The 18,742-nt window shown below is 45.7% G+C and overlaps 1 protein-coding gene across 1 annotated transcript; it reads left to right on the top strand.

The window, feature by feature from the left end:
* Positions 1-1,060: 1,060 nt before the first annotated feature.
* Positions 1,061-18,332, top strand: PPP2CA (protein phosphatase 2 catalytic subunit alpha). Its single transcript, XM_054389220.1, has 7 exons — positions 1,061-1,263; positions 13,184-13,393; positions 13,865-14,038; positions 14,213-14,302; positions 14,710-14,871; positions 15,852-15,970; positions 17,213-18,332. Exons 1-7 carry the CDS (start codon positions 1,162-1,164, stop codon positions 17,283-17,285), a joined length of 930 nt encoding a protein of 309 aa, XP_054245195.1. The 5' UTR covers positions 1,061-1,161; the 3' UTR covers positions 17,286-18,332.
* Positions 18,333-18,742: the final 410 nt, after the last annotated feature.

Below are 18,742 nucleotides of genomic sequence, written 5' to 3'. Positions count from 1 at the left end.
TACAAATTGCATATAGAGAAATCCAACACAGCCATTTAAATCCAAGCACTCTGTGGCGGCATATGCAGGATAATATTTAACACGCATGCTTCCACTGAGATTTATTTCTAAGTACCTGACATTAGCAACTGCCTCCCTCTTTCCTGTTTCCAAAGGGACAGTGACTGTGCCAGTACTACAGGGGGAAGCACAAACACCGCTAAGTGGCTAGATCCCCATCCCCGGAGGTATTTAAAAGACACAGAGATGCGGCGCTGAGGGACACGGCTTGGCACCAGTCTCGGTAGAATTAGAGAATGGTTGGACTGGGCGATCTTAAACGTCTTTTCCAAACAGAATCATTCTATGAAGCGATTATAAACACCCTCTCTGGGTATCCGAGCAGACACTGAGCAGGCTGGGCTCCCTGTTCACTTTGTCCCCCTTGAGGGGAGGGCGTTCGGCACACCGGAGACAGGCCGTTTGGCTCTCTCGGGCAGGATGCGCCGGTACTGCAGTGCCAGGCCTGCTACAGCGGCTCCCTCACAGCAGCGCCCACGCTCCCGCCTCAGGGCGGAAAGGGCAGGGCCCACGAAGAAGGCCACCGCCAGTCTCACGCACCGTAAGCGCAGCGAGCCGCCGAAGTTAACAGGTCCGGCTGCCCCTCACAGTGACCGCCACACCGCACTTCACCCACCGGGCGGGCGGAAAAGGCCCTTCCCGCGCCTGCGCCGCAACCCCTCACCCGCAGGGCGCAAGCGCCGCTACTTTACTCGCCCCCGCCGCTGTGTGCGGCCGTGCGCGGCGCAGGCGCGGCCGGACTCCATTCGATGGTCAGGCCGGTCCTCCTCGTCTCCGGCTGGCGCGCAGGCGCCATCCCGCTCAGAGCTCGCGCAAGTGCTGTCGCCTCTCCTAGAGCCTCCCTCCCCCTCCCCGTAGTGGAAGCCGAGGTAGTGACGTCAGGAGCGGCGGCCATTACACGGTTTGGTGAGAGGCAGCGGGCGGCAGAGCTGTAGCTGCGGAGAGCGCTGCCCCGGCTGCTCCGACCCGCAGCGCTCCCGGTCGCTTTGTCATCCGCTGTTCTATTCTGCCGTGTCGCGGCCGCCGCCGTTGGGAGAGCTGATCGCAGGGGACCTCCGGGGTGGTGTGGTAGCGGCAGCCAGTGAGGTGGGGGAGAGCGGGATGGAGGAGAAGGTCTTCACCAAGGAGCTCGACCAGTGGGTGGAGCAGCTCAACGAGTGCAAGCAGCTGTCCGAGGGGCAGGTGAAGAGCCTCTGCGAGAAGGTGAGAGACGGCGAGCGGGCGGCATGTGAGGGAGTGTGGGGAAGCGGAGGGAGCAGGGGCCAGGTCGCTGTGGGGAGACGGCCGCTGAAGGAGCCCGCGGGACCAGAGCGGCCTCTCGACGGGAAGCAGAGTGGCCATGACCCGGAGAAAGCGCTGCCGGGGGCGGGGCGGTGTTTCTGCGCCGGCTAGGTGGAGGGTCCGCGGGCGGGACGCGGGAAGAGGCGTCGGGACGAGCAGACCGGCGGGTGGACGCTTCCCGGATGGTTCCATGGGGTTGGCTGGCGCCGGACGCGGCGGGCCCAGCAGGCTGGGGGAGCCGGGCGATCCGCGCCCCCTCTCGCCGCTGTGCTGGGAGCCTGGCTCCGCCTCCCGCCTTTTCATCGCCTCCTAAAATGGCGCCGCTGACGGGGTTGTTGGGCGAGACCCCCGAGCGGGGCGGCCACGCCGGGAGGGAGCCTGGCCGGGCGACGCTGCACCGGCCCCGGCCCTTCCCCGCTACCTTATCTCTTCCTCCGGCAGCGCTTGGCTCGACCGCCCCCGGCCGGCTCGGCTGCCGGTCCGGCCGCGGGTGAATCAAGGCGACAGCCTCTCGCGATACGGTTGCAATTGTAAAGCAGCCCCAGAGTGGAAGTCCTTGCCCTGAAAAGAGAAGCTTATGCTAATCATCTGAAAACTGCGCGGGTCGAAGAGCTGTTGCTTGAACGCAATAGCCTTGATTTTATTTTTTTTCATGATATGTATAAGCACAGATGCAGTCATCGAAGGTAAATGACATCTGAGACTTTGGCTTAGCTGTATAACATTGTGGGTTTCATTAAATTCATAGAATAAAGAGTCAAGATCCTATATTTAATCTTCTGATGACGTCTGAAAATGTTGTGATTTATATGCTAGAGGACTGTGTCGATTGAAGCACATATGCTTTACAAAGGTCTTGAAATCAGCCCAGCAGATTGAAGATTCAAGGAAAAAACTTCTAATGGCATCCAGCACCACTTTCCATTTGGCTTCTAAATCTGGATGTAGCAATAACTGAACAGCTTTTTTGGTTACCGAAGGTTTTGTATATTTCTACACTGAAGGAAGTAATATTTGTGGACTGTTTAGGAACTGGAAAATAAGGAATAAGAGAAGTCGCTGATGTTCTGGGTTCTAAGGGAGCATGTGTACCTGCCACTAGAAGGAACAGGATTTTTTTAAATGGGCATCCTGCCTTCAAATACCACAGCGTGGTGTTTTGGGGTGTTTCCAGAGGACTCTCTATTGACTTAGTAACAATCTTGCAGTGTTTTTGGCCAGACTGGTTCTGACCTGAGTACAAATTTTAGTTCACAACTATTCTAGCAATTTTAAATTGTTGCCCTTTGATGCAGCTTGTGTATTTTTACGTTGTGAGGCAAGCAAGTGGTAATGTCACTGCCTGCCTCTTTTTCATGTGTCTCTAATGAGAGCAGTCCAGCTTCTCGTGTTGCTCTGTGGAGAGGTGAATATTCCACTTGCCATCAATTAGAACCTGATGCTGGTACAGGGTCCTGAATACCACAGGAGTGGTTTTGTTAACCTGAAGAAGGATGGGGAATATAAAGCTTTTAATTTACTGAGTTCTATTGATAGGTAAGGAGTAGACCTAGCATTGGAAATTGCTGACGGAAGACAGATCATCATTGTGCAAGGTATTTTCACTTATTCTCAGTGAAGAATGGCAGTGAGCTGTATTTCTCGTTAAATGTATAGTGCTCATCACCGAATTCACAGTATATGAAGGAAAGGTCACAGCAAGCTGTGGGCTAACTGCTGTGTTTTGAGATGACCACAGGAATGCATTAGAGAATTCTATCCAAATAATGAAATTTAGTAGTAGCCTGACATTGCCTGGTGTTGGATGGGTGTGAGCCAGCTCCAGAGCCAGGGAAATTTTCTCTGAGTAGCTGCAATTCCCTCTCAGATGGGTTTGCTGGGCACTGTGCAGACCGCAGCCACCACCGGGCTGTTCATGTTAAGGAGGATAACTACAGATGGATTCACTAGGACTTCTGCTAGAAGTAGTTGTGTTTTTACATGGTTGATGCTGCTTGAAGACCAAGTTTTCCATCAAGTCATCTCTGCCCTTCAAGTGGAAAGGCCTGTGTGTGACATCAGGGTGTTAAATGAGTCCTGTGCCCTCTCACTGAGGGGCAGCATTGGCTCTGACCTGTTCGCATGCTTCTGTCACTGATTGCTATAAGCTTCATGGAGAGCTGTGCTTCACGTTTTGATTGTCTTTAGTAGTTTTGTGAGTGTAATCACACCCAAAGGGTATGTTTTTCCATAAACACTTTGAGGTCAGAGCAGTGTCAACTATCCCTGTTGTCTCAAAGGAGAAAGACCCTGCTAGGTCTAAACTGTCATTCTTCACCACACTGAGTTGTAGGTAGGTCCAGCTGCAATAAATAAATCTGTGTGAGGATTTTCCCCCAAAACGCTGCTGGGTTGGGCGATCTTCCTGACTGGTATTTCTTGATCTGCTGGGACCTTGTGTGTGCAGACTGGTGCCTGTCTACTAAGAAGAAGCCTAAGGGCTCTTCTGCATTTCAGTATTGATAAAGAGCTGTTTACAAATGTGATAGTGATGGCTATCCCTGCATCCCAGTTACTTCCTTAGTGCATCTTACCACGTGCCTGATTACCTGGGTACTGGTCACTGGGCAGAAACATCTTCTATGCCTGGGAATAGTTTGTAATCACGATTATACATAATATTTTTACAGATAATTTGAAAAAATATGAACCTCTGAGTGGCAGCTAAGATATTCTAGGCCTAACATGCTGCATATTGTATGTTCTGTCAGTTTTGTGCCCAACTGTGCATGCTTTGCTCAAGGATTTGATGTTGGGGAGATGCTGTCAAACCGTACAGCCTATGGACACTGTTGCATACTGGCATTGTTCATCCTGTTTCTGCTGAGTTGTTTATTCACTGTTGTCCCTCAGCAGAGAAGACAGCCCATCATTGCCAGGTGAGGGGTTTCCACTGGCCATTTGGAATGAAAGGATGCTGGAGTATGGGTAGAGAGGTGGTCTTGTCTCCTCAGTGTGGTGGGTAAATGCTCTCGATCACACTCAAAGTGGTGGGAGTGTGATTCATTGCTCAGGAAGGTGAGATGACAGTCTGAAGATGCACAAGGGAATGAGTTGAATCTGTGGATAGTCTCCACTGGTTATTTCAGAGGGTGCACAGTGCAGGTGGAGGCAGAGTCTCTGGAAACATTAGTCTGTGTTTCAGTGAGTTTGAACATGGCATACAGCTTTTAGAAAAAGACAGTTTTGTCATACGTGCTGCGTGCATCTCTTGCTGTGCCTGGAATTACTAGCAGGATATGTCTGAAGAGACAGAGCTGCAAGCCAAATGTTATTCCATAAGTGAAGAGCTGGTCCTATAAAGGAATTCCAGAAACCTTGGTTCAGGCCTTGTCTTTGTAAGAGTTATCTTGGTTACATTAGCTTTTTGGTTTGTCACCAGTGCTGATTTTCTCAGTACCTTTCTGGATCTTGCAGTTCTCTGACATGTACCTGGGCAGTGGCCTGTTTTTCTCTCTCTCTCTTTGTGGTTTTGGTTTATGTAGTTTTTTTTTTTTTTTTAAGTTTCTGCAGAACTTCCACCATTGGTTAACATCAGATCTACCAAGTTAGATTTTCTGAGCCTGGTTGGACATGTACTCAGCTGCTTGAACTCCTTCAGCTTAAGTGCCTTAGTTTTGGTAGGGCAGCATGTCACTGAAGCTTTCTCTTGGGTCAGAAAACACCTCTGTGATCAAAGTTCTGTTCCTCTAATGCACAGGACTGGCGGTGTTGTGGATCTTACTCCTGCCTTTTACGCTTTTACTGCCCTAAGATGTCTGACCCACTTCTTTCTCAGAGGTGCTCAGGTGTTCCCTTCTGCCTCCTCTGATTTTGGGCAGTTGCCTTTCTTAGCTGATTAAAACATCCACTTCTGGTGAAAAATAAACAGTCCCCACCTGTGTTTGCAAGGCCCTTTTCTTTAGCTAGCTTTGCATTTCTGTATCTTTACCTGTAACCGTATCAATCTTCATACAAACGTGATGGTAAACATACTGTTCCTGTCTGAATGTGCTGTAAATGAACTGAAAATCCTGCCTCAACAGAATTCCAAGCCAGTCAGAGTTCCCATGCGGTGTGCTGAGTTCCACAAGTTCTCTGTTCTTCCACCTCTGGCCCTAGCTGAAGAACATGGGTGTGGAAGGTGCAGCATTTCAGTTCCTCCTTGCTGCTGCACTGGCTACTGGGGTCTCTTAACAAGGAAACCCCTGAACTCCTGCCCTCTACAGTGGTTTCAGGGACTGTGGGAAGCCAGGAGATGGTTTAGGACTCCTTTGCTGCTGTTCTGTTGAATGTACCTGGAGATCAAGCCATCGATGGATGCACAGCCCTTCCATCTCTGAAGTTGCAGGTGTATTGTGAAAAGCTTTTTTTGTGACAGTTTAATAACTGTGGTTTAGATGATTCGGGAGCACTTGAACAAAAAAAGAGCCTTTCATTCCCAGTGTTCTGTGGGTGGGGCTTCTCTGCTGGTTGGTAGTATGAAATGGGAATTGTCTCTCCACACACAAGACGTCAGAAGTGCCAGCCTCGCCAGCCTCCTCACCTGCTTCTGGAGAGGCACTGTTCTGGTGGGCCATGAGAATTCAGTCCTGCATGTGCTGGTTCCTGTAGCAGTAGCAAGCTGCTGATTTAATGTTTTCTTTCAGTGACGTCAAGTAGTGCTGGCAGTGTCGCAGGGTTGGTTTTGTTGTTCCAATTGCATTAGTTGTGATCAAGTAGGAATGAAAGATATTTTTGTGTCATTTTAGAAGTTATTTTGGGCATTGCTTAAGATAACAGAAGTAAGCATTCATAAGTCAGAGCAAGTTCCTACTTGAGTTCTCCCGATTTAAGGGTCAGGACGTGGATGAGGCTGTAGTCTGCTGTCCTCCTCCAAAGCTAGCCATGGTGTGGTTGTTACCTCTCAGATGTGATGACAGTGCTGCTCTCTGTCATCTGAGTTGCCTTAAACAGTGCAGTAACCTACGCTGTCTTGGCAAGAGTCACAGAGTTAAGCCTTGTACAGAAAGGTGTGTGAAGGGATTCAGAGGAGCAGTGAGAGGATTTCCATCCTCACTTAAGGACCCTTCAGCACTACTCCTGTGTTCTGTAACACAGTTATTGCCTTCAATTCCTTTTCTTTAGGCGGTATGTCCAGGCGGAAAACCAGTTCATTGCTGGCTAAAGAAGAAACGTGGAGCTCAAATGCTCAGTAATCCACTGTTTCCATTGGGATTTTTGAAGATGCCTTCAACTGCAGATGTTGCCTGCCTTCTGGTTGATGTTGAAGTACCTGTCTTTGGGTTTGAACACTTGGCTATGCCAGTTGGTATCCTGACCCTCCCTTCAACATGACCTTGTCTAGCTCTGGTGGGAGTTACTTGAGCATAAGTGTTGAAAACCTTGGGGTTTTCAAGTTGGTCTTGGGGATATCAGGCACAACTAGTTTGGGAGTAGCTTTAGCCTCTTTCTTTTTTTAATTACTTGAATAATACAAAACAAATGCAGCTTGTTCTGAAGAGGCCACTGAAGACCATCTCTGTCAGCTTCATGCATAACTACTGTTGATGTGTTGCTTGTAACTCTCCTGTAGAGAGGAAGGCAGCTAGATTTCCTGAGCTGCTTGTCCTGTATTTTAAAAACTAAAAAAAATTGTAGGCTTTGTGTTTGGGGATTTTTTTTAAAATTCAAAGTTAAAGGTGCTGAGATATTTAATATGAAGCAAAATGACAACATTGAGTTCTTTCAGAACAGCCCCTTCCTATCCTCATTTTCCATCTGATCTTGTCAACTTCTGATACTTAAACAGCAGTTTCTCTTCTCCCAAGCTGGCTCTAAGGGCAAAGACGCTCCTTTCAGTTAGGCTGAGTTGTGACACTGCTGCTGCTTTTTCCAAATCGAAGTGTTGAGGGGCGTGCCAGGTCTGGGAGCAGTGTCAGTCCTTTGTAACACAAAGGAACAGAGACTTGCTTGGTAAAGGCTTACTGCCTGCATGCTTTCTTGCAGACCTGCAGTTTCCTGGAGAAGAAGGAAATTGATTGTCTCTTTAATCTGGTCTTGCATTAGGATTGTGTGCAGTTTGGCTAATGTCTAGTATCGAACTGGTGTTCTGTAGCCACAGAAAAGGCTCAAAGAGAAGGGAACAATTGCAGCTGAGTTGTGGAGCCCTGAAGAAGGGAAAGGGTACTTGGTGAAATACAAAACTGATTGAATTTTACACTTCTTTTGGTTAGTTCATTGCCTGTGCTTGCTCACTGGCAGTCATTGATACTAAATGAGAAGCTACTAAACATTCATTTTGTGCATTTCAGATAAAACTTTTGAGCTTGCCTGTTAGTCCTAAGTGCCCTATCACAAGAAGATGAAGGACTGCCATTTTAGCGACTGCATCGTGACACAGGTGTTTTCAGGAGCTGCACCCTGACTCTTAGACCAGGCATGCCTTGCTTTGCTTTGCTGAGCTCTACACCTGCAGTAGTGAGAGAGGTTAGAAATTGAGGGAAATGTGCTAGTTACAAAACAGAGGAGAAAGCAGAGCAGTTCTCTTCTGTTTCAGCCCTGGGTTTTCCCAAGGATTTTGCTGCTGTGGCTTTTATGTGGCTGCAGATCCTGGTTTTACTTACTTTGACGTACCAAATAATTCAATGTCAGTGTGGAGTTTTGTACTTAATTTTGTTCCTACTAACACATTCAGATTGAATTCCTTAGTGGCTTCCAAAGCTCAGCATATATCAGTTTCCCATTTGTGTTGTATCTAATCTGACTGCTATCCTACCTCCTTCACAGAGGGTGATGCTGGAGACCTCATTTCTCCAGTTGTGTTCAAAATGTCAGCCAGTGAATGAAAATACCTTGTGCTCTAAAAACATTGAGCCCGTCTTTGTCGGAAGGTGTTCTCTTTCTTCTCAAGGAAGCGGTAGGGGGAAGTCCTTCAAATGTGTGGCAGTTTAGGCTGGGTGCCCCCTCCTACTGCCACATAAATTACACCTCTGGTGTCCTGGGTGCCCACCCAATAGGAGTGGACACAGGAAGCGGCGTATTCCTACCCATAAATCCTGCGCCCTATAAATCCATCTGCAAAGCCATTCTCTTCCTCTTTCTTCCCTCTTTACTCCCATGCGAGATGTCCTCTCTTATCGGGTAATGCTGGGGGAGTATCCTCTTGGCCTCTTAGGCCTGTCTAGGCCTAATGCCAGGAGGAGAATGGAGGGGGGGCAGTCTGAGACTTGCCTAGCAGTGGGAGAAGGGGGGGGGGGGGGGAGAAAGAGCCCTGGGGGTTTTGGTTAGACCCTCAGGTGGGAGGAGGGAAGGATTGGGAAGCCTTTGGGAATTCTGTGAGGGGTTCTGTACGCTTTGGGATACTCCTTGCCACTATGCTTTGTAGTCTTCTGTAGCTTCAGCAATCACTTTTCCATTTAAACTTTCCATCACTCTCCAATCCGTTTGTGTGAGTCTCATTCTTTTGTCCCTTTTGGGGCAAGAGAGGATCTGTCTGGCCCCAAACCAGCACAAAATGACACAAACAAATGCCAATGCAGAAGACTTGCTGAATGCTGTGGATGACTTTACTTGGAAGGGGAATCTCTTCAGTCCATGATGTTTAGCCAGGTAAAACCAGTGTCCATCCCAATTAGCTGATCATTGTGCCTTTAGTCACATCCTGGGCATCTTGATGACAGGAAATTAGGGGTGTGGTTGAAGTCTTGGACCTTGTCAAAGTATCTTTATGGTAACTACAGATACCTGAGGTTTTTCTTGGTTACTCTGCATGCTCTTCATCATGCTTTACTAGACAGCATGGTGGGCTGCAGGGGTCTGGTCAGCCAAGAAGGACAGGTTACCATCTGCAACCAGGCTTGGGAGCCCTATTGTCTAATCAAACCAGTGGCTATTTGCTTTGCTGAGTTAGCAGCCCTCTTGATAAGCACTTCCTAAGGTGGTTTGCTGCTGTGCAGCAGTGCCATGCATTGTCCTGCAAAGCTACAGGAATGGTTCTCAGGATAGATACTTGGTTTGACTTGTCAGAGCTCCTGCTAGAATGTATTGTAAGAATAACCGAGAAGTATCTGGTATGTTCTGGAAACACAAAGGAATTTGAGTACAGATTAATTCAGAGGATGTTTCAGAAATGGACCACTTGAAATGAATTTCATGAGGCAAGCCTGATGTTGCTCTGCTCTCTGACAGGTGAGAGAAACTCACCTGTCCTCGGCATAGATCCGGTTAAGCACAGACTACAGCCCATCCATTCTCTAGCACTGAACTTGGAGCCTTAGTCTGTGACATACAGGATAAAAATACGTGCAAGGAAGGGAGAAACAGGAGAGGGTACCTCGGCATAAATACCAACCCCTGCATCTCAATAAATAAAACTGTGACGACTTGAACATCATATGGTAGTAGCTTTAATAAGCTAATAAGAGGGGGTTTTCAAATCCTTATCCCTGGCTGTCATTACAAAATGCAGAGTTTACACTTGGATCTTGCATTGTTTTCAAACAATGAAGCTAATCTTTGCATTTTAAGAACAGTGTTTTGCATCAAAGATGAGCTTTGTAAGCGGAGGTAGCAAAACAGTACTCGGTGTTCTCTGGCCTGTGGAGGAAGTGCAGCAGTCCAGGAAGGGTTGAATTCTGAAGTACTAGTTTGTATCTTCATGCAGTGCTGCTTGCTTTACAGTTTGTTGTTTGCCTGTGTGTTTAAATCAATATTGGTTTTATTCTTCTTGTCTTTTGGGATGGTTCAAAATTCCTCTGCCTAGCAAAACTGCTGAGTAAGGCAGTGTTTCTGATATGAGGTGGGAATGAATTGCAGTCAATATGACTAAGCTGAAGTGTGTTTGATAAGTGCTTGTTTGAACTTTGAGACTGCTCTGAGTAAAATAAGTGGCTTTCCACCTCAGCAGTTGTTGCTTATGACAGCATTTTACTACTTCTACTCTCATTGTGCAACTGTTTCTTACAGCTATGGGTGTTTTTGCATTAGTCTTTATTTGTACTGGCTGTAAAATCAGCATTTACCAATTGAAGTAATAGGTTGGTTGAGGCTTTTGGTTTTTGTTTTTGGGGTTTTTTTTGTGTGTTGTTTTTTTTTTTTTCCCCAGTTCTAATCTATAGCCATTTGTGGTTGATTTTGAAATTTGAGTGTGTAGTGCTGAAAAAATAATGAAGATGATTTGAAGTAGTGGGGTTTTGAAGTAAAGGAATCAGGTGTGCATCTCTTCCCTAATTCTCATTCATCCAGTGGTTTGATCACAGATACTCTGTCTGGTGCTGAAGGCTGGTGAAAAATGCTCTGCTGCATCTTTTCCCTGAGGAAGTTTGGGACAGCTGCTGGTATGAAGCCCAGCTTGTTGAGAGGAGGGTGGATGGGCAGGGACAGGGAGGGAGGTGCATGGTGTGACTGAGCAAGTAGCATCATCATGGATCTGGGGGAAAGGTTCAGTAGAGAGGGACTGGAATCAGATGAGGTTGCAGAGGGTGGTGAGTGGTCCAGGACAAGGTCAGGGTCACAGACGCACCTCAGTGGTACCTCTGGGAAACCCGAATTGTGAAACTGTGACATCACAGGTAGAGGCTGTTTGTTCTTTAACCAACTTGAGGGTTTGTTAAAGCATTTTTCGTTACATCCTTTTAGAGGAATTGATTCAAGGTAGAAGTTTGGGGTGTGATTGATGGGCCACCTATGGCTTGTTCTCGGGGTGTTGTTTTTTCCACTTCCAGCTCTGCTTAGAGTAGTGCTTAAACACTTCACTGTATGCCACTGTTGATACTATGGGACATTCTGGAGTGAATGGATGAAGCAGTTTGTAACACAGAACTTCATGAAACTTGTTTGAGAACATGAAAATAGTGAAATCCCTGCAGCAGGGATTTGAATGAAGATTGCAGCTTTGCAGGCTGACCTGGAACAGTTTTTCCATCAGAGCAGCTGTCTGACGTACCTGCACACTTGATTGTGTGCGCAGCTGAGCACAGGCTGAAGGAGCAACAGCACTGTTGCTGAGAGCTCTACCGCTCTCATCTTGGACAGCATGAACATCACGTTCCTTTGATGAAAAATGAATGCTGAATTTTTTGTGCACTGCTTTCTGTGTGCTCAGGAAACCTGGCAATAGAGAACGTTCTCACTGAGGAGTAGTTTTGATATCGCAGCACCACAAAGATCTGTAATGTTCTCAGTCAGGAGAGTTAAGCTGGTAGCAGTGTCTTAGGAGAGGCTAAGGCTGTTAAGCTTCCTTCAAAACATCTGGTGAGAGTCAGTGCATTAAAATGAACTTAAGTCAGGCTATCTTAAAATAAAGGTATACTTTCAGCACTTGGCACAAGCCAGTACTGACCTATCTTTAGAGCTAGGCACAGCATGATTGAAGACTGTCTCATGAGATGGACTTAGCTCCGTGTCTTGTGCTGCCATACCTCCAGCTCTGTGTTGTGCAGGGTGCTGAACCACCAGCCCATCTTTGCATTTCTTTCCAGTGTTGAATTTTCTTGAATCTCCATCCTTAAACTTGGTGGCATGAGCACTTTTCTAGTTTGGAGTGGTGACTGTGTGGTTTGCCTGGACAGTGAGACCACTTCGTGGCGGGGGAGTTGTCGGTCACTGTCCAGCTGATAACTTCACAAATAGGGTGGAAATTTGGAAACAGCAACATATTCCTTAATAGCTTGGCTCATGTCAATCCCCAGCATTTAATTTAATGTTTAGATTTTAACTTCAAATCTTCCTTTCCTAACCTTTTAAAATCTAATGCTCTTCAGATTATAATTAATTATTTCTAGTGTCATAAAGTACTTCTTTCCTTGGCAGAATCCCTCCCCTCCTGTTTTAGTTGTCAGATGAGGTTTGAGAAAACTATGAAAATCTCCTGTAAAAGGAATGTGATGTTGGGCTTACCTCTGTCTCTTATACTGGTGTATGCCTCAGAGTATTTTGGATTCGGTGTGGCCCATGCATAGGTGGTATTGGATGCTGTTTCTGCAGGTGTTGTAGACACCTTGTTGTAAAACAGAATGTAGCTTTTCTGTGTTCCCCTGTCATTCTGGTCATGAGGTAAAGAAGGTATCCTTTTTGCATAGCAACAGTGGTGGCTGAAAGGCACTGAAATCTGGTAGATGTTCACTTATAAACTTGTTACTATTTATATTTATAGTACCCTCTTGATTTAGAAAGTTACTGTGGCTTGTTTGGGGACTGCTGCAGAACAAACTGTAACAGCTGGCAGAGGGATGGTGCAATTTAGGAACTCTTGCCTTATTTCAGTATTACCTTTCTGATGCTATATTTAGCTTATGCTTCTTCATACAAATTGGCTTTGCACCTTCTCTGAACACAATTTTGTGAGAAAAATGCTGATGACAAAGATGTTGCTTTACTTTGGCTGATGAAGGCACAACTTGCTGTTGCTTCTGTGTGCTTGAGCACAAGACTTGTTTGGAAATCTTGTGCCGGTCGTCACCTGCCCTGCTGTTGTGGATACCAATGGGCGTTACTTATGGTCTTGCTTCTGCTTCATGAGCATGGTGGATGGATGTCAAGCAAACAGTCCTCTGAAGTGAGACTTTATAGCGTATGACTCCCTGGGAGCTTGTCTGTGCTTGCCTCCCCAGGGGAGAGTGTGGGTTTGGGCCATGCTGGAGTTCAGGATTTTGAAGGGCTGGAGAGAAGACATTGGTGTGATTTCTAGATTTAGTTTTTGTTACCTCGAGTGCTTCAGACAAGGAAGGGACAAGGCTTGATGAAGAAAGCAGGCAACAAAGAGCTAGAAGTGGCAGAGCATGCTTTGAATACATGACTGTTCACAGATACAGTCACAATTCCTGTGTTTTCCTTTGTCTGACAGGCTAAAGAAATTTTGACAAAAGAATCTAATGTGCAGGAAGTCCGATGTCCAGTCACAGTCTGCGGAGATGTCCACGGCCAGTTTCACGACCTCATGGAACTGTTCAGAATTGGAGGCAAATCACCAGACACAAACTATTTGTTTATGGGGGACTATGTTGACAGAGGTTATTATTCAGTCGAAACAGTCACGTTGCTTGTAGCTCTTAAGGTAACTTCTCTTCTCAGCTCTACAGCTCTGTGTAAACCCTAGGTAATTACCATGCTGACTGCACATGGTATGGCAGCAGTGTGAGCTGCACTGCATTGGTGGTACAGTGGTGAAAACTGAAATGGTGCTTTTCAGTTTTCTGAGATGCTGTCTAGAATGAATGCTCTGTTCAGGTTTGTTTGCTTGCGTAAGCAGCACTCTTTAAGAGTTTGCTTGAAGGGGTGAGCATAATGCATACCCGTAGTGATGTCTCTAGTAACAATGGATAAAAATCATAATTAATCTCAAAAATATTTGGCTGATGAAGGTTTGGATGAATTATCCTTCCTTTTCTCAAAGGTAATAATTGAATTTTCATCTCAAAAAAGGGCTTGGGTTTATTGCTTTATGATGATGAGGGGTAGGGGGTGCAGGTTCTCTCTTTTGGGAAGAGAGAAGTCTTCTGCCTCTAAACTAAGCCCTTTTCTTTAGGTCCGTTACCGTGAGCGTATCACGATTCTCCGAGGGAACCACGAAAGCAGGCAAATCACACAAGTATATGGCTTCTATGATGAATGTTTAAGAAAATATGGAAATGCAAATGTTTGGAAATACTTCACAGACCTTTTTGATTACCTGCCTCTAACTGCCTTGGTGGATGGCCAGGTAGGTTGGTATTGACAAAGTTCAATGTTGCTGCTAATGCTGGATTTTGTCATCTGTCAGCTTCAGAGAATCTCTGGCAGATATGCTGAATGTGTGTAATAATGTGTATATTAATACTTGTATTTCTACTAAACAGAATTGCATAGATAAACTTGATACCTCTAACTCTTGCAGATTTTCTGTCTACATGGTGGCCTCTCTCCATCGATAGATACACTGGATCACATCAGAGCACTTGATCGCTTGCAGGAAGTTCCCCATGAGGTACTGACAGAAAAACTCTGGAGATCCATGATTCAGCACATACTTGGTGTTTGAGTAGACAGCTGGAAAGTGAAAATCAAAACAACTTAGCAACATGAAAGTGTCTGTCTTCCTGTTGTGGTCTTTTGAAGGAAAGAGTAAGGGAGATGTCTTGCCTAAAGCAATGTGCCGTAGTGTGCCTGCAGGCTCATAAGGTATGACTGAATGAGCTCAGAGGGGAGAAGTAGTTCTGCTTCAGGTGAACTACTTCTTAGTATTTCAAGTGTTAACTGTACCACTTGTTGTAGCTGACAGGCTTTTTTTTAAGTCTTAAAGGGGTGCTGCAAGAAATTGTGCAGGGCTGGTCTGTGTGCAGGCTTTTTCTGATTTGGGGTTTTTTACACTCTGAAATGTCTCATCTCTTGTAGGGTCCCATGTGTGACTTGCTATGGTCAGATCCCGATGATCGTGGTGGCTGGGGCATTTCTCCTCGAGGTGCAGGCTATACATTTGGACAGGATATTTCAGAAACCTTTAACCATGCTAATGGCCTTACATTGGTTTCCAGAGCTCATCAGTTGGTAATGGAGGTAAGCATGGTGGCTGAGGTGTTAGCTGGCCCATGAGCACCATACTCTGTGTGTCAGAGATGTGGTGCATCTGGTGCTGTCACAACTCATAAGCCAGATGAGAGTCCTTCAGAAGCTCTACCTGGACAGTATTCATGTGCTTCTAAAGGAGTTTCAATTTGACAATGGAGTAACCTTTACTTTGGCCTTTTTCCAGAAATTGTACAGTAATATCTCAGAACAGACTTCGTTAGTAGATGTAAGGTTAATGTCTTCAAACTGGAAGAAGATGGATTTAGATGAGACATTAAGAGGAAATTCTTCCCCATGAGGGTGGTGAGGCACTGGAACCAGTTGCCCAGAGAAGTTGTGGAGGCTCCAAATATGGTGGTGATGGGGTGTAGTGGTGGAATTAGATGATCTTTAAGGTTTCTTCCAACCCAACCCCTTCTAATATTCTGTGATAGTTGTGTGTGGTATTGTTTCTGTGTAGGGAAGAAGGTTCTTAAACATAAATTCTGAGTGCCCTGGTAAGAAAATGCACCTAAATTAGGTGCTGTTCCTCCTTTCACTTTGGGTGTGTGCTTTTGTTCTTAGTCTCTTGTTTTTCTTGGCAGCCAAGATTTTTAAATACATCTTAAAGATAGAAGATCTTTAAGCGTATCTATATTCTGATTTGATGATCACAGGTGAAGATTCAAAAATGGACTGTGTACTACACAATTGCTGGCTTAATTATTTTACCATAATTCAAAGGAGAATTCTTTCTGAGTTTTTGTTCAATGTCTCTAGCTCATGCTTACTAGGAAGAAGCAACATAGGAAGGCCAAAATTGCCTTTCACCCTTTTTCTGACAAGAAGACAAAGATACATCCTGAATCTTGTTTAAAGTGAGCCTACCACTACCACTTGGGGGTTTGCACATTCCAAGCAGCCAGGTGGTTCTGTGAGGTACAACAAATGGGCTTGGCTGTCATAATTGCTGCGTTTTCCTTCTGCAGGGGTACAACTGGTGCCATGACCGGAATGTAGTAACAATTTTCAGTGCTCCAAACTATTGTTACCGCTGTGGCAATCAGGCTGCAATAATGGAACTTGATGATACTCTAAAATACTCCTTGTAAGTATGCTTAAAAATCAGAGCTACAGTGCTCGTGATGGGAGGGTAGTTGCTGTAGCAAAGAGCATTGTGTTATGGTGTGGGTAGCTGTAAGCTTTTGGGAGGTGAAGTGAAACTGGAATTGCTGGGTTAGTTATATCTGAAGTCTTGGAGTCAAGCACCTGGAGTAGTTGTTGACATCTCATCTGTCAGGTTAAGGTGAGACTCCTTGTTTTCGTTTTGTAGAACTGGGGTTTAATGAACTGCTACACAGAGGTGTGTGATTGAGAGCAGGAGTGCTCTGTCATGGGTGAGATAATCCCCTCCTGTTTAGGGCAAGTGACTTTTGGAAGCTTGGATTTCTTAGATGTTAGAAGGCTGGCTTCTTTAGGGAGGTTTCTAATTAAGTACCTCAGCAGCTGTACTAGTGAATGAGGCAAAAATTATTTTGTAAGCTGCCCCATTTGACAGCTACTGGAGACTCTTAACTCTCTAAATACAGACTTCTGTTTGACCACTCTTGAGTCTTCAGAGCTAAGACTCCTTTCTCCCCAGTCCCTTTGTAATAATCATACGAGCAGTTTAAGATGTGGGAGTTACAAATATGTAATAAGCAGGAGAAGTGGAGGGAGCTGAATACTTCTCCTAGAAGAATCTGGGACCATAGTGAATGGGCTTAAGTTGTGCCGGGGGAGGTTTAGGTTGGACATTGGGAAAATGTTTTTCCTGCAAGAGTGGTCAGGCACTGAAACAGGCTGCCCAGGGAGGTGGTGGAGTCGCCATCTCTGGGAGTGTTCAAGGAGCATGTAGATGTGGCCCTTCAGTATGTAGTTTAGTGGTCATGGTAGTTGGGTTATGGTTGGACTTGATCTGAAAGGTCTTTTCCAACCTTAATGATTCCATGATTCTATGAATTTAATTACTAGGTTGAGAAAACTTGACTTACCTGTGTTAAGAGCACTGCTGCTGTAATGACATACAAACTATTCCTGCATGTAAGCTGAACTCCTGTTTGAATGAGCGTCTTTGCTTTTCTGTGTGCAGTTTGAACCCCTCTGTTTCAGTGAACATCTCTTTCAGTGTGCAGTTTCAACTCCTGTTTCAGTGTGCATTGAACTGCTGTTTCAGTGTAGATCTCTGTTTCAGTGTGCATTGTAGACCTGCTCCAACGAGGGTCTGTGTCTCTGTGCCTTGAAGCCCTGCTCCAGCCAGGGTCTGTGTCCCTGCCTTGAAGCCCTGCTCCAACCAGGGTCTGTGTTTCAGCTTGCAGTTTGACCCGGCACCGCGCAGAGGGGAGCCGCACGTCACCCGGCGCACCCCAGACTACTTCCTGTGAGGAGCTGCCAGGTCTGTGGAGCATCACCGAGAGCCACGTCTGGAGCTGGGGAGAGGACGGGCAGAGCAACAGTAACTCCAAAGTGTCAGAAAAACACCTAACGTTCAAACTTGTTTTTCACATGGACCAAAAGACGTGCCATACAAACACAGAGCCTCTTGTCGTCGACAACTGTGACCACTTAGAATGAACCAGTCCATTGCATGCTGAGCGCCACTGTTGGCTGGGAGCCCCTTTCTGGCATCGCGCTGTTTGTAGTTACTTTTGCTTTCTCTGAGAGACTGCAGATGATAAGATGTAGACATTAACACCTCATGAATACATTTAACTTCCCATTTAGCTATAGCTTTATTCAGCATGACTGTAGATAAGGGTAGCAGCAAACAATCATTGAAGCTTAAACATTTTTGAAATAAGTACCAAGGCCTCATCTTTGTTCTGAAGCTGTTTTATTTTCAGGGATACTGTTTAATTTAATTGTATGGATTTTTTTTTTAAATTTTGGGTTTGTTTGTTTGTTTTTCTTTCTGGTCTGCACTCAGTTCCCTTTTCCACTCTCTGCCCTACCATATTGTCCCTTGTAATTGTCCAAGGATAGTGAATTACTTTGAACAGAACTTTTTTTTTCTGTAAAACAATGTTGCTGCAGGACAGAGCTGCAGTGTTTTTCATAATAAACTTGTGAACTGAGTATGGAAAACCCCGTCAGATCCTAATTGCATCTCACGTCAGCTTGTTTCACAAACTCACTTGGAGCTGGATGGGCTTTAGAAACTTGAATATAAATTTCCACCTTAAATAACGAAAACTGAGATGATTGCAAAAACTCTGCCCTTTTGAATTCTGTCCCTGGGAGGTGCCTGGTCAGAGAACAGAGCTCGCTTAGCACTGCTGTGTTGGCCTCTTTCCCTCTTGGTGCTCTACTGAAGAACTCAAAAGGGAGGCATCCCGGGGCACTTCACTGATGGAGCATGGCTGTTTTCAAGTGTGAAGTTGTCTGAGCCATTTACAATGTGGGTGTTAATACTGAACATGATTTTCTGAAAAACTGAGAATAAAACCAGTTTCGTAAGTACGAGAAGAAATCACTTGAGCTTCAGTACTATGTGTGTGGCCTAGGGTGCCTTTCTGAACCAGTGCTGTGTGGTTTATCTTTTCTTAGTTCTCATTTCTTTCACAATTTAAATCCTGATTAAATTTTCTTCAAAACAAATTCTGATTTCCCCCCCCCCCCCCCCCCTCTTTCTGCTTGAAACTTATTGGGTGTATCTTTAAATGACATACCTGGTTGTTTTAATGGAAAACTCTTTAAGACTTCAAATTCCTCGGGTACAATGTAGATGCTACAGCAGCACAGAGGAGCACTTCTCCTCCAAAGACAGGCTTGGAAAGTTGGGATTTTTCAGCCTGGAGAAGAGAAGGCTCCAGGGAAACCTTAGAGCATCCTTTCAGTATTT

The sequence above is a fragment of the Indicator indicator genome, chromosome 18 (genome assembly GCF_027791375.1).
Source record: "Indicator indicator isolate 239-I01 chromosome 18, UM_Iind_1.1, whole genome shotgun sequence".
In the NCBI taxonomy this organism is placed as follows: Eukaryota; Metazoa; Chordata; class Aves; order Piciformes; family Indicatoridae; genus Indicator; species Indicator indicator.
This window is presented reverse-complemented; position numbering and strand designations above follow the sequence as displayed.

Bases quoted from the DNA above. Each gene is read 5' to 3' on its own strand.
- PPP2CA (XM_054389220.1), top strand. From the start codon at position 1,162: ATGGAGGAGAAGGTCTTCACCAAGGAGCTCGACCAGTGGGTGGAGCAG. The intron at 14,039-14,212 runs GTAGGTTGGTAT...TAACTCTTGCAG, and splicing joins CTGCCTTGGTGGATGGCCAG to ATTTTCTGTCTACATGGTGG. The intron at 15,971-17,212 runs GTAAGTATGCTT...TCTGTGTTTCAG, and splicing joins GATACTCTAAAATACTCCTT to CTTGCAGTTTGACCCGGCAC.